This window comes from Dama dama, chromosome 24 (genome assembly GCF_033118175.1).
Source record: "Dama dama isolate Ldn47 chromosome 24, ASM3311817v1, whole genome shotgun sequence".
Lineage (NCBI taxonomy): Eukaryota > Metazoa > Chordata > Mammalia > Artiodactyla > Cervidae > Dama > Dama dama.
Window position 1 is genome coordinate 27056616 of NC_083704.1, and position 13638 is coordinate 27070253.

At 41.4% G+C, this 13638-nt stretch overlaps 1 protein-coding gene across 1 annotated transcript in view; it reads right to left on the reverse strand.

Moving 5' to 3' along the window:
* The window catches only part of ITPR1 (inositol 1,4,5-trisphosphate receptor type 1), a 347438-nt gene that overhangs the window by 218793 nt on the left and 115007 nt on the right, over positions 1-13638 (reverse strand). The window contains exon 5 of the mRNA XM_061128046.1: positions 521-636. Coding sequence (XP_060984029.1) covers positions 521-636 — 116 coding nt within the window. The remainder of the gene's footprint in view (positions 1-520; positions 637-13638) is intronic.

The following is a 13638-nucleotide window of genomic DNA, read 5'->3' on the forward strand; positions in this document are numbered from 1 at the left end:
GATAGTAGCTAAAATCTACTGAGCACTTATCATGTGGCAGGCACTGTTGACAAGAACCTTTCATGGTTCATTTCATGTAATCCTCACAACAACCTCTTGATGTAGATATTATTATCATTCCCATTTTACAGATGAGGTAACAGAGGCACAAAACAGCCAAGTAACTCAGTCAAGACGACCAGCTGGTGAGGGGTGGACTAGCATTCAAATCTAGGCAGTTCGCTTGCTGAGCTTGTGCTCATAACCAGTACTCTACTTAAAGCCATTCTGAAAAGGAAATGGTTGAGAAAAAAAAAAAGAAATGATCAAGAAAAGTAACTCTCAAGACATCTCAGGATGACCAAGACCCACCTTTCCTTAGGATCACAGAGGATCTCTTTTATCCCTTTATCAAAGAACATATGAAGTCAGTATCCAGAGCTGAAGGGCTGCAAAACTCATTTTCCCAACCCATTCCACCCAGACACAACCATATGGCGGCTCATGAGACCTCGCCACGGGGTCCCACCCCGGTACGTACATGCAATTTGTTGAGCAGCACTGCGTCGGTCGTGCTGTTGGCTCCTGGCTTAGCAGCTTTCCAGAACTGCTTCTGGGCAGAGTAGCGATTCATGGGACATAGTTTAAAGAGGCAATCTAGAAGTGAAACAAATAAGCAAAAAATTGTCACTGAGGATGTATGTATATGCACCCAACCTGGGGAAAAAACTTTCTCCTTCTATTTCATTAAAGCATCATAAATTATATGTAAATATAAGTGACAAGTTACAAAGCCCTTTTACAAACCTCTCCTTTGATGGTTAATTCTCATCACCATCATGTGAGAAGAGAGATGAGGAAAATGAAACTTTTAGAAAGTCAACTGTTTGTTGTCACACAGCCAGTTAGTAGCACAGCTGGGACTGAGTCCAAATCCAGGACTCAGAGTCCAAATCCAGGACTCTTGATGCTGCCCTTAGAGTTATCTCCTTTCCCTTGTAATGAACAAATTTAAGGGCAATATTCTCACTACATGCAACAACAGCTGCTGCTGTTCAGTCACTAAGTTGTGTCCGACTCTTTGCAACCCCATAAACTGCAGAATGCCAGGCTTCTCTGTCCTTCACTATCTCCCAGAGTTGCTCAAACTCATGTCCACTGAGTTGGTGATACCATCCAATCATCTCGTCCTCTGTCACCCACTTCTTCTCATGCCCTCAATCTTTCCCAGCATCAGGGTCTTTTCCAGTAAGTCAGCTCTTTGCATCATATGCAATAACAGTATATACAAGCATTTCTGGATATAAATCCAACTCTCATCAATTCAACAAAATTTTTAGAAAAACAGAAGTTTATTAGGAGGTAACTCCCTGGGCAATGGTTTCTTGAGTGTTGTTTTAATTCTCTGGGGACTAGGAAGAAAATAGACAAACTTGCACGCAGACATTCTGTACCTTGTCCCTCTCTCTCAGTATATGGTGATATGCTTCCATTTAGGGATGCCTGGGTTTATGACTTTTTACACTGTTTTGTGTAGTAGAAGACAGAGCTAGAGATAAAGAACCCAACTGCCAAATGCAGGAGACATAAGAGTTGCGGGTTCAGTTCCTGAGTCAGGAAGATCCCCCGGAGAAGGAAATGGCAACCCACTCCAGTATTTTTGCCTGGACAATCCTATGGACAGAGGAGCCTGGTAGGGTACAGTCCATGGGGTCACAAAGAGTCAGACACAACTGAAGCAACTTAGCACATACAGTAGAACTAACTCACAAAATGGACTAGTGGCTTCAAAAGATGCCTGCAATGAAATAAAAACATCAAAGACACTAGCAGTGCAAACCCCACAAACCAGAAAAAGGAAAAATAATGATGATCTAAGGAGGTCTAAAAAAAAGACGCCCAGATATTAAAAGTTATTTTAAAATACTTAACATGTTGCCTCTAATGATAAACTTTACTCAAAGCATTCATGTGCCTTAAGGTATACCTGATAACGCACTAATCATGATTAAGAGGATACCACATTATTTTGTTTAATCGTAATCTTTTTCATTGTCTATTTTCCTGCTTGTTTTTATAAAGTATACATTAGTACAGTAACACATGTATATAACTTTTAAACATACATACATACACAAAGTTTAGGGATATTTTTGTGTAACATTTTTCACAGGGATATGCCATCAAAAAAGTTTAAAAATAACTTCTAAACAACTAATATTAAAATTTATACTCACTCCCTAAAAATTCTATCATTTGATATAAAGGATTTTCAAATTGTATTTATAGAGTAAATAAATTTGGAATTAACACCCAGATCTGGAAAAACTGTACTCAGAAAGTAGATCAGACCAAGCCTTTAAAGAAATTCAGTCTCCTAACTGTACACATATTCTTATCTGTCCACAACTGACAGGCTAAGTAAGTACCTAGTTACTGTGTTAGCCAAACAACGATCTCACAGTGAGAAATACTCATTTGCTCTCAAATACATAGACACTAAGTATCTGTGCTCAGTCATGCCCAACTCTTTGTGACCCCATGGACTGGAGCCAACAGGCTCCTCTGTTCATGTGGAATTTCCCAGAGAAGAACACTGGAGTGGGTTCCTTTTCCAGTGGATCTTCCTGGACCGAGGAACGAACCCACGTCTCTTGTGTCTCCTTCATTGGCAAGTGGATTCTTTACCACTGCGCCACCTGGGAAGCCCATAGACACTAAGACTTTCCTCTAATTCAGACCACCCTTTCTTCTAGTTGGAATCAATGAACTTTTACTAAGCACAGTACAAATATGTGACATCATTCAGAAAAAAACTGAAATCATCTAACTGTAGAAATAGAAGGTACTTCCCTATTTCTACAAGTCTCCTTCAATACATATTTCTACGTAGTCACAAGCAGCTATAAGGTAAATATAAAAGCCATCTGTATCAAGAATACAATTCATCTACATGTGAAAGACACTATCCAGGTCTTTACAGAACAAAGGGCAGGGCAGGAAACTGGTTTAAAAGATAGGACTGCTCTCTCCATCTCCAATGAAAGTCACAGGTTGTTGTTATTTACTCTATGAGTGGCAACTTCACAACATCACTGAATGACAGTTTTTCTACCAGTTTGAACTATGTGAACTCTCCATTTGCCCTGAGAACAATCACACACAACCATGAGACCGCTGGCCAGCATTAAACTTCTTATCTTTGACACAGGATAGAGGGTGGCATATGTGTACTGGACCACGGTGACTTCCTTGGTAAGTGTATGACATCATACAAAAATATTCAAAACATTTAAGTCACCAATATTCATATTTGATATATGATTTACTTTATGGGTCAATTGAGGTTAATAATTTCAATTTTCATCAGTAAGAAGATACTGAGAAAATTGTTTATTTCCTCTTAAACAATTCATATGATGATAGCTAAACGGAATGCATTACCACCCCCTCAATAATTTAATTAAGTTGATTTGAGGATCTATAATATCAAGGAATTAACATGTAATGGATAGCATCCTTTTACAACTGTTCATAGTACAGCCAAGTCAAGCACCCCACTTAACAAACCAATGGACTACCAACAGGCTCAAAATTTCAGATAATTCCCATTCACCTAAGATGGGAATGTAAACTGAAGCACTATCAATCCAATCAAAGTCTTTCTGTAGCTTCCACAGCAACTATTTTCCTTGGATAAAACAGAGCACTGTACTGGGTTAAGCATTTTTACAACTAACCATCTATGTAAATACAAGCGATGCTAACACACTAGTAACAGAACCAAATTAGCCTTGCTGATTTGGTCCTGCCTTCCCAGTTGCTTAGCAACTGATTCAAAGTGAAAATTAAATTAAGCAATTCAAATGGGATGTTAAAGTAACCTTCTGAAATTCTGCACTTCAGTGGCTCTGTACTGCCCTTTGCTATTTGGACAGCACAACAGGACGAAATGAAAGTTCTGCTGGATCTTAATACTGTGCTAAGTATAGAAATGCATAAATACAGGAAATCCAGTGCAAGAGTTGTACCTATTTGGGGGAAGCAAGTATGCATGTGTGTCTATATATCTGCATGTACACACACATACACACTCTGCGATTTGATTTCGCCCCAAAGAAATGTCACAAAGATCTCTTATGTGACAAGTGTTTTTTTTCAGGTCTTTGAAGAATAAACTAAACTCAGCTTTCAAAAGATTACTTTGGAATATTCTTAAGTTTTAGCAGATGCCACACTGGGCCGGCAAAGGAGGAGTTAGCCGAATGGAAGGGCTGGGCTAAGTGTTAGAGGGCACGTGGCCTCGAGAGGGGCCAGAGGTGGTCCTCCATGGCTTAGGGAGCATTCCAGAACTCAGCAGGAGGGAGAATACTCAACTGCTCAGCAGATGTGTTAACCGTGACCCGAGGACTGTGGTGCTCGGCTGGGGAAGACAGGAGTAAGGGGAGCACAGGGTGCTTGGAGCCCACCTTAATGTAAGCGGTCCCGGGGTGCGGTGAGAAGGCAAAGCAGCCAACCTCGGAGGGAACACACATCAGACGTAGCGAGAAAATAAAGTCTGTCGGAAGAACAGTTGAAACCCAGGTCCTCACTGTCCACTGTCCTCCACAACCTTGAACTCTAGAATGGAAGGTCCCTGATGGCAGACACTTGTATCTGTTCTGTAGGTGGGCCGCGGGGAGGCAATGCCCGTCCTACAAAAGCAGTGGGGAAGTAGCAAAGGAATTTTAAGCAAAGAAGAACCTGATTTATGTCTCTATGGGAGCTTTCTTCTTGGTCATGGTGCCTACTAAGAAAGGGAAGGCTGGGAAGGGGTGGATTTAGAGGAGAAGAGGAGAAGTCAAGAATCTTCTTTTGGCTATGCTTGGTTTGACATGCGTATGAGACAACCAAGCTGAAATGTTCAGAGGGCTGTCCGTCAACTGAAAATACAGGACAGCCAGTAATTTAAGGTGATGGGGGCAGAAGAGAAGGAAGGATGGGGTGCCAGAGAGAGGAGAGGAGAGTTGAGGAAATTAGTACGACAAATACGATGCAGTGACCCACTCTGGCTCGGGAGATGTAACTAAACCTACAGAATATGTTAACTGAGGCTTACAGAGGCTTGAACTTGACACAAAGTTAGTTTTCAGAGGACAGAATAAAAACATTCGCTCTCCTTTTCCCCTTCCCCCAACAAATCCCCAATACAATGAAAATTAAAAACAAAAAAATGCAAGTTCATCTCCTAAGAATCTTAAATACATCTTCCCAAGTTGGAATAAATGAACATAGAAAGAAGATGGATGGGTGGAATCAATCGATGGAGGGATCCTCTTTCCATCTTTGTTTATATATTCAATACCTTTTAATAATCTATAATGGAGAAGAATCTAAAAAAGAATATGTGTGTGTGCGTATCTCTGAGTCACTTTGTCATATACTTGAAACTAACAAAACATTGTAAATCAACCATACTTCAATAACTTTTTAAAAAATCTAGTATGTCTTTAGCTTAATAGTGAACAACACTTACAGTCATAAAAAGCTAACACTAGATATAAATTTAGCCAGAAGATGTGATATAATTTTACCTGGAGGATGGAGGGTGCACAAGGAGATGTCAGAAGCCACCCTCATCTATAATAACAGGGCGTGAACAGGTGATATTTAAAAGAGATTAATCTACAGACATGAAGAGACACACATCATCCAGAAATACAGTGGTAAATACCAAAAGAAAATGTCAACATGTTTTAAGTTGTTGCCTCTACAAAGTGGGAAGGCGTGAGGTGCCAGACATAGGAGTGTTATTTTTATTGTGAACTTTATCAATATTTGACTTTTTTGGTTCAATTCACATAAAATTAACTGGTTTCAAGTGAACAATTCTGTGGCATTCCATGCATTCCCAATGTTGTACAATCACCACTTCTAAGTTCTGAGACATTTTAATCACTCCCAAGAGGAAAACCTGTATCTATGAAGCAATTCCTCCTCCAACCCATGTACCCATGAAAGTCTTTAACTTTTATAAATGACCTTTTAATACTAAAGCACTGTTCAATATCATACTGAGATATCATTTTACACTACAGGGTGACAAAAGGCAACATATAGTCTACAATATAATCCAGCAACTCTCTGCCAGATATAACATTTCTGAGAAATCTCTCCTAGGTCACCAGATCTCACACTTCAGTATGTGGAAGGATTCTCTAGGAAAAAGATCCATGGGAAGGCATATCTTCTCTTGAGCTCATTGGCCTGAAAGAAATACTAAACTCGTGCTCACAGGTCATCAGTGATAAGCAATCACACGACCCTTCTACCCCGCCATGATCCAGGAACTAAGAAATGCACTTCAGTTGAATGCTCAGGAAGAAGAAATAAGTTTGCTAAAGACCGAACCAACCCCTGCTGCAGTCTGTCCTCGTTTGCCAACCATCGGTTTCGCTGTCTCTTACCCCACCCCCTGGCTGACGTGGTGGCAGTTAACTAGGCAAACACAGTCCCTTATTGCAAAGAATCTGAGCTCTTGTAACCCACCTCACTGATCAAAGAGACCAACAGTCAACATTTAAAAAAAAAAAAAACACTTCATTCAGCCAGCATACATAAATGCAATTTTATATAGGGAGAAATCAAGGGTAAATTTACATGAACTCAAATAAGAAAAATTTTAAGTGTTGATCATACATATCTTCTTTTGAAAAAGGTTAAGAGGCAACAGAATAAACATTTCAGAAGGCACTGAAGATGTGATCAACAAAGAGAAAGGGGAATGTTAATTTCCCACCAAGGGAGTTAACAGTCCAAAGAAGCAATGAAAGGGGAAAACAAAAATTGTTGGGTGTTAAGGACTTTCCCAACTCGACTTACAAGACCAACAGTTTCACGAGAGTAGACCTTATCATCTTAGTAAGCTTCTGTATCATCTTAGTAGACTTCTGTATCATCTTAGCAGACTTCTGTATCATCCTGTCTCAAGTGTACTCAGTAAATTCAGGATCAGTGAATGAATGAGCGGACACTCAAGGTGGAAGAACAGTCTTCAATGGCAGTTCACAAAAGGAAAACCTCTTACTTCCAGCAAAAGCCTTCCACAAACAAATAATTAAGTCCACTTCACTTAAAGAGGAAGCCAGCACAGCACACTGGTGCCTGTTGCATGCGAACCACATTTCCCAAGCCAGGACAGAAGCAGCTCTTTGAAGTCTGGTGACATTTTCCAAATGGAACTGCCAAATCAACCTTCCATTACTTGTCTGCAGAAAACAGACACTGTTCCTGAGGGACAAAGGACAACAAGGAAATTTTTTCCCACGTTAAGTGACCAGATGTATTTTTAGACTGAGGACACCCACGGTTGCTATCCTGTAAACTTTATCATCTTTCCTGGCTGCAGAACCATCATTCATAAACACATTAAAAAACCAGAAATGTAGGGAGAAACTTCCCTTTTTGACCTCCTTGGCGTGGCCAATTAAAAATTTTTTTTTATTGGAGTATAACTGCCTTACAATGTTGTGTTCGTTTCTGCTGAACAACAAAGTGAATCAGTCATATGTATACATATATCACCTCCCTACCATAGCACCATCTAGGTCATCACTGAGCTTGGCCAATTCAATTTTGATTTACCTTTTTGCAAGGATTACTGAATATAGATCAACTTTAACCCAGAGAAGAAAAGTAAAAAATTAATGGGGAAGGCAAGGCCACTTTCCATTGTGGTTGAAAGAAGGGACCAGCAATCCCTTCCAGGGAACACAGGAAGCTGTCTCCACTTAGACAGCTAGGGCCTCTGTCCTGGCCTCTGCACCTGGACAGACGGATATGACGTCCCAACGCAAGTTAAAGACTGCTTGTGGGAGCAGGGCCGGATGTCCGGGGAACTGTCAAGAGCCTGCTTCTCTCAGCGCCTCAGTCTGGTTCCCTGTCGCCCTATTGACTCTGCGAGTGATCAATATTCTCCCAATGACTTCCTCTTTGGCTTAGGTTAGTCAGTTTCTATTGTTGGCAATCAAAAGTGTGAGCTGACCCATCGAGTGATAAAACATATTGCACTCTGCTGGTGAAGGAAATAAACAAATGCCAACAAAAATAAGAGACAGGGAATCTGGAAACCAGGATTCCAGCCCTGGCTCCCACTAGCTGAGCAGCCATGGCCAGATTACTAAAGCTCTCTGTGTCCACGGGTCTTCCTCTAGAAAACAGATCATCCCCAAGGACCACAGAGCCCAAAGACCTACTCTAGTCTGTGGAAGCTTACAGATCACGTCAGACAAGTTACAGAAAGCCCAACACGGAAGCACTGAGCTGGGCTTTGGTCTGGAAACTGGACGACTTGGTTTAAACAGCTCTATTATATGTTAGTTGTATGACTCTGGGGGAAATTAGCTCATCTCTTGCCTATACAAGGGCGATAGTCACAATGGGTAACACAAACTAACCTAAAAGATTAACTACTTCACTTAAAGCACTTAGTACAGATCATGGCACAGAGTGAACAAATATTAGCCGCTAAGACAGAACGGATAAACACATCACATCTTCACACAAAACTGCGATGCTGGATGGTTATGCTGCAGTAGAAACAAGCTATTGTTACACGGAACAACGTGGATGTACTTCACGAACATTATTTGGAGTGAAAAAAACCAAGGCAAAAAGAATCCATTTATACTGAATGAATCCACTCACATGATGTTCGAAAAGAGGCAAAATTTATCAACAGCTAAACAGTCAGAATAGCAGTTACCTTTGGAGGGGGGGTATTTCTGAGGTGCCCTTTGGAGAAGGGGCACTTTCTGGGATACTAGAGATGTTCTGTCTCAATCTGGATGAGGGTCATGGGGGTATACTTGGATTTAAAAATTAAGCAGCGCTCAGATTTAAGATTTGTGCATCTGTGTGTGTGTGTGTGTGTGTGTGTGTGTGTAATACCTTAAGGGGAAAAAATGAAGTAGTGGTTGTTCTCACAATAAGGAGGATGGTCTTGCTGATAATAGAAAACCAAACTTTCCCTTCATGTAAAAGGTTAACAATAGTGTCTGACTTCCGTGGCTGTGAAAACATGCTTTGTTTTGCCAGGGTTGGGGCTGGGTGTTTGCTGGTACATAATGAAGAGGAGGAAGGGCGGAAGAGAGATGACATCACTGGTTCCCCAAAGGGCCTCCGTTATTTGTTCACTGCAGGACACTCTGGACACTGAGGGCAGTGAGCATTCCCTGACCCCAAGCCTGATGCCCAGAGGGACTCTGGCCGAGGAGGGCTTTTCCCCACTGATGCCCTGCTCTATTCATGTGGCTTTAAACCATTAATAGGAAGCAGCTGAAAAATATAATCTGTAATGAAGGGCCACGATGGCTGACATTTGCTTCAAAATAATTGGGGAGAGTGAGCTGGGAGGAGAGAGATGACACGAGATGAACCATGAATTGTTAACAGCAGAGGGTACATGGAGGTTCATCAAACTATTATTCTCTCAATTTGTATATGTGCTTTACATGTTTTTTAATAAAAGATATTTTTGTATATTCAAAATCATCTATGAAATTTATGTTCAAGTGTGAACCTTCTATAAAACTCCATCAAATATTCACCAAGTTCAAAACAAGGCTACTTTTAAGAGGAGAGAAGAAATGAAGGAAAAAAAGAAGAAAGGGAAAGAGGGAGGGACAGAGAGAAAGAGAAAAAAAAGACAAGAAAGGAAAGGAAAGGGGGAGGAGAAAAGCCTGTTATATATGGAATCTGGTGTAATTTTTCAACCTATCTGAAAACCAGTATATTTTGGAAATGAGTAACCAGCTGGATGGACTTGTCAAAAACTTAAGAAATGCGCAAACAGAGAGGATGCCCAGCTCTATGTCAGATACATGAATAAACAAAATTGGGGACTTTGGGCTAAAAACCTTGCTGCGTACAACTCTACATGCTCAGTCTCTCTCGAGGAAAACACAATCTCACGGTGCACAGCCTGGCTATTTCAAAAATTACAGCACATGTGAACCTCTGAGGATATGTCACATCTACAAAAGTGCATTCAGAAGGTCTTCAACATCTGGCCTGAAAAGATTTACATAAGCTATTGGGTTGGTCATTCCAAGATCCTCCTGGAAAAATACTTTTGCCATCAGAAATTCCTATAACATGAAGAAACTGTACATGTTTCTCTTGAGTTTGATTTCTACTTCATTCAACAAACATTTCTTAAGCCTCTGTGTGCTGGAAAACCTGGTCCCTGAGGGTCCTCAGGAAGACAGAAGAGCTGACAGGTAACTGCAGGGTGTTTGAAGCATCTACTGCTCGGGCCAGTGGGCAGGGCAGGAAAAGGGATGGATGATGTAGGAAGAGTGAGAAGCTGGAGAAATCTGTAATGTATAATCACATCACCCCCAGAATTAACCTGCTTTTCTGTGAAGTGGGTCAGACTTCCTGATCAGGTCCATGGTCTAGAAGAGAAAGGCTAATACTGCCAACCTGCCGGCCCTCCTCCTGCCCCCACCCGGGGAAGATGCCATCACCCTCTGACCTCACGTGTGCCCTTCGCGCCCATGTTCTCCGTGTGGTGTTCAAGGCACCCTTAGCCGACTGAGCAAAGCTGTCACTGCTGGGTTGTATTCACTTCTCCACAGAGAGGCAAGAAGGCAAGTGGACACCAACAGAAAACATAGCCCCATTTGCCTTACTCTGTTCCTTTATTTTCCTGGTCTCCACTGCAGACCTAGTGACCCAACTTGGTCCCTCTGTGCTTCCAACACCCAACCCCTTCCCTGCAACAGATGGACCACTCCCTAGATACATATATTTAAAAAAAAATTTTTTTTTACATACTAAAGCATACCCACAGTGAAGAGATTGCTTCCAAAGGGATCCTTTCACTCACCCTAATTCAGTGAAAAGGAACTAAATAAACAAATCAAGAGTCACTCAAAGATGTCATATATTTAACCTAGATACAGAAAAAAACCCACTGTCTTCATTTATATCATGACTTATGTTTTCTTGACTTACATTTTTAATCCTAGCAAACACAGCCTACCATCAAACAGCCTTTTCAAGTCAAAATATCTCAAGAAAAATGACTGTCGAGCTTTTTCTCTCCTCCAGAACATCTGCCTGAAAGACATAACACATTTCCATGCAAAATAGTGACTTATTAGAGGAGTGATTCTCCAGTAAGTCACCTCAAGATGACCCCTCCCCTCAAAACGATCACACCAGGGTTTCTCAGTGCCAGTCCTGACACTCTGGGCATCATCTCTAGTTCTCTGTTGGGAGAACCCTGGCAGCATCTGTGGTCTCTATATTCCAGGTATTATAGCACACCATCTTCCAGGTCTTAACAGTCAAGAATGCTCCCCCTCGACACCCGTAGAACCACAGGATTAAACCTTCCTTTCCCTTCTTCTTAAGAATCAATGTGCTCAAGTGACCCACATTGACAAAATGAACTAAGTAGGTGGTGGGGAGGGAAGCATTCCAGACTCTTTTCATGTCATGAAACCACCTTCTTTGTTTGCTGTATATGAAACTCTACCTGACAGCTAAAGCTCTCCTTCTAAAACTGACTTGGAAGGGGAGGCATTAGAATTGACATATGTACACTACTGATCCTTGGAAGGAAAGTTATGACCAGCCTAGACAGCATATTAAAAAGCAGAAACATTACATTGTCAACAATGGCCCATCTAGTCAAGGTTATGGTTTTTCCAGTAGTCATGTATGGATGTGAGAGTTGGACTGTAAAGAAAGCTGAGCACTGAAGAATGGATGCTTTTGAACTGTGGTGTTGGAGAAGACTCTTGAGAGTCCCTTGGACTGCAAGGAGATCCAACAAGTCCATCCTAAAGGAGATCAGTCCTGGGTGTTCATTGGAAGGACTGATGTTGAAGCTGAAATTCCAATACTTTGGCCACCTGATGCGAAGAGCTGACTCATTTGAAAAGACCCTGATGCTGGGAAAGATTGAGGGCAGGAGGAGAAGGGGATGATAGAGGATGAGATGGTTGGATAGCATCACCGACTCAGTGGACATGAGTTTAGGTAGACTCCGGGAGTTGGTGATGGACAAGGAGGCCTGGCGTGCTGTGATTCATGGGGTCGCAAAGAGTCAGACACCACTGAGTGACTGAACTGAACACGACTGATGGTGGTGGTTTAGTTGTCAAGTTCTGTCTGACTACTGTGACCTTGTGGACTGTCTTCCGTCCATGGAATTTCTCCAAGCAAGAATACTAGAATGGGTTGCCATTTCCTTCTCCAGGGATTCTTCCTGACCCAGGGACCAAACCCAGGTCTCCTGCATTGCAGGTGGATTTTTTACTGACTGAGTCACCAGGGAATTCTCCATACACTACTGATACTATGTATAAAATAGATAACTAATGAGAATCTACTCATTATAGCTCAGGAAGTCTATTCAGTGCTGTGAGGTGACCTAAATGGGAAGGAAATCCAAAAATGGGGGGATATATGTATACATATGGCCAATTCACTTTGCCGTACAGTAGAAATTAATACAACATTGTAGGTTTGGAGCCAAGGAATTCCTATTTTTAACAATGTGATTCTTCTCCAAATGATTCATCTGTTTTTTTATTGCAGTATAGTTTATTTACAATGTTGTATTAATTTCAAGTGTATAGCATAGTGATTCAGTTATACATATGTTACACATGTGTATCTTTTCCAGATTCTTTTCCTTTATAGGTTATTATAAGGTGTTCCCTGTGCTATACAGTAGGTCTGTGCTTTTTATTTTATATATAGCAATATGTATCTGCTAATCCCAACGTCCTTCTTTATCCCTCCCCCTCCTTCCCCCTGTGGTAATCAAAAATTTGTGTTCCATGTCTGTGAGTGTATTTCTGTTTTGTAAATAAATTCACTTACTTCATTTTTTAGGCTTCACATATAAATGATACCATATAATATTTGCCTTTGCCTGACTTACTTCCATAATAAAGAATGAAATAATGCCATTTGCAACAATATGGATGGACCAAGAGATTAGCCCACTATGTGAAATCAGTCAGGTGATTCTAATGTGATTTGTCCCCAGCTGTACCCTGGGGAACACCAATGCACAGAATAAATTAATTCTCAAAGCAGCATTTTTCAAACATTTATATGGAGACCAATAATCTGAACATCTTCTTGACATGCAGGCACTGATTGAATGGATGTGGGGAGGGGTCTGAGAAGCTCCTAGCCTGGGGGCCGCTCTGAGTGGCAACATTCTAAGAGCCTGAAGTCACTGCCAGCCACTTGGAATCCCCAGTCTTGCCAGTACATCCTTCAAGGTGTTTGGCAACAAAGCATTCAGATGCCTCAGATGTCAGTGTGGTAGAAAGGATATCAGCTGAGGATGGGTGGTCCTTCGCTTGGCCCATCCACCTGTCCAGTTTCATTTCTTTAAAATGCTCCTCCACCAACACCCAGCTCTCACCATTCCAAAACACAGTTCTCACAAACATGCACCATATGTCACTCTTCTGTATTTTTACCAAGTTGTTCTCTCTGCCTGAAACTGTATTCCCAGGTCACCAACTGCGTCAGCACCATGGCCATTTTCTGACTAGCCTACTCTTCATCCCTCATGCTTTCAGCTCACCTCAAAGCACCCAAGTCCCTAGAGGAGGCTTCCCTGTTCACTATCCTACCCCCACACCA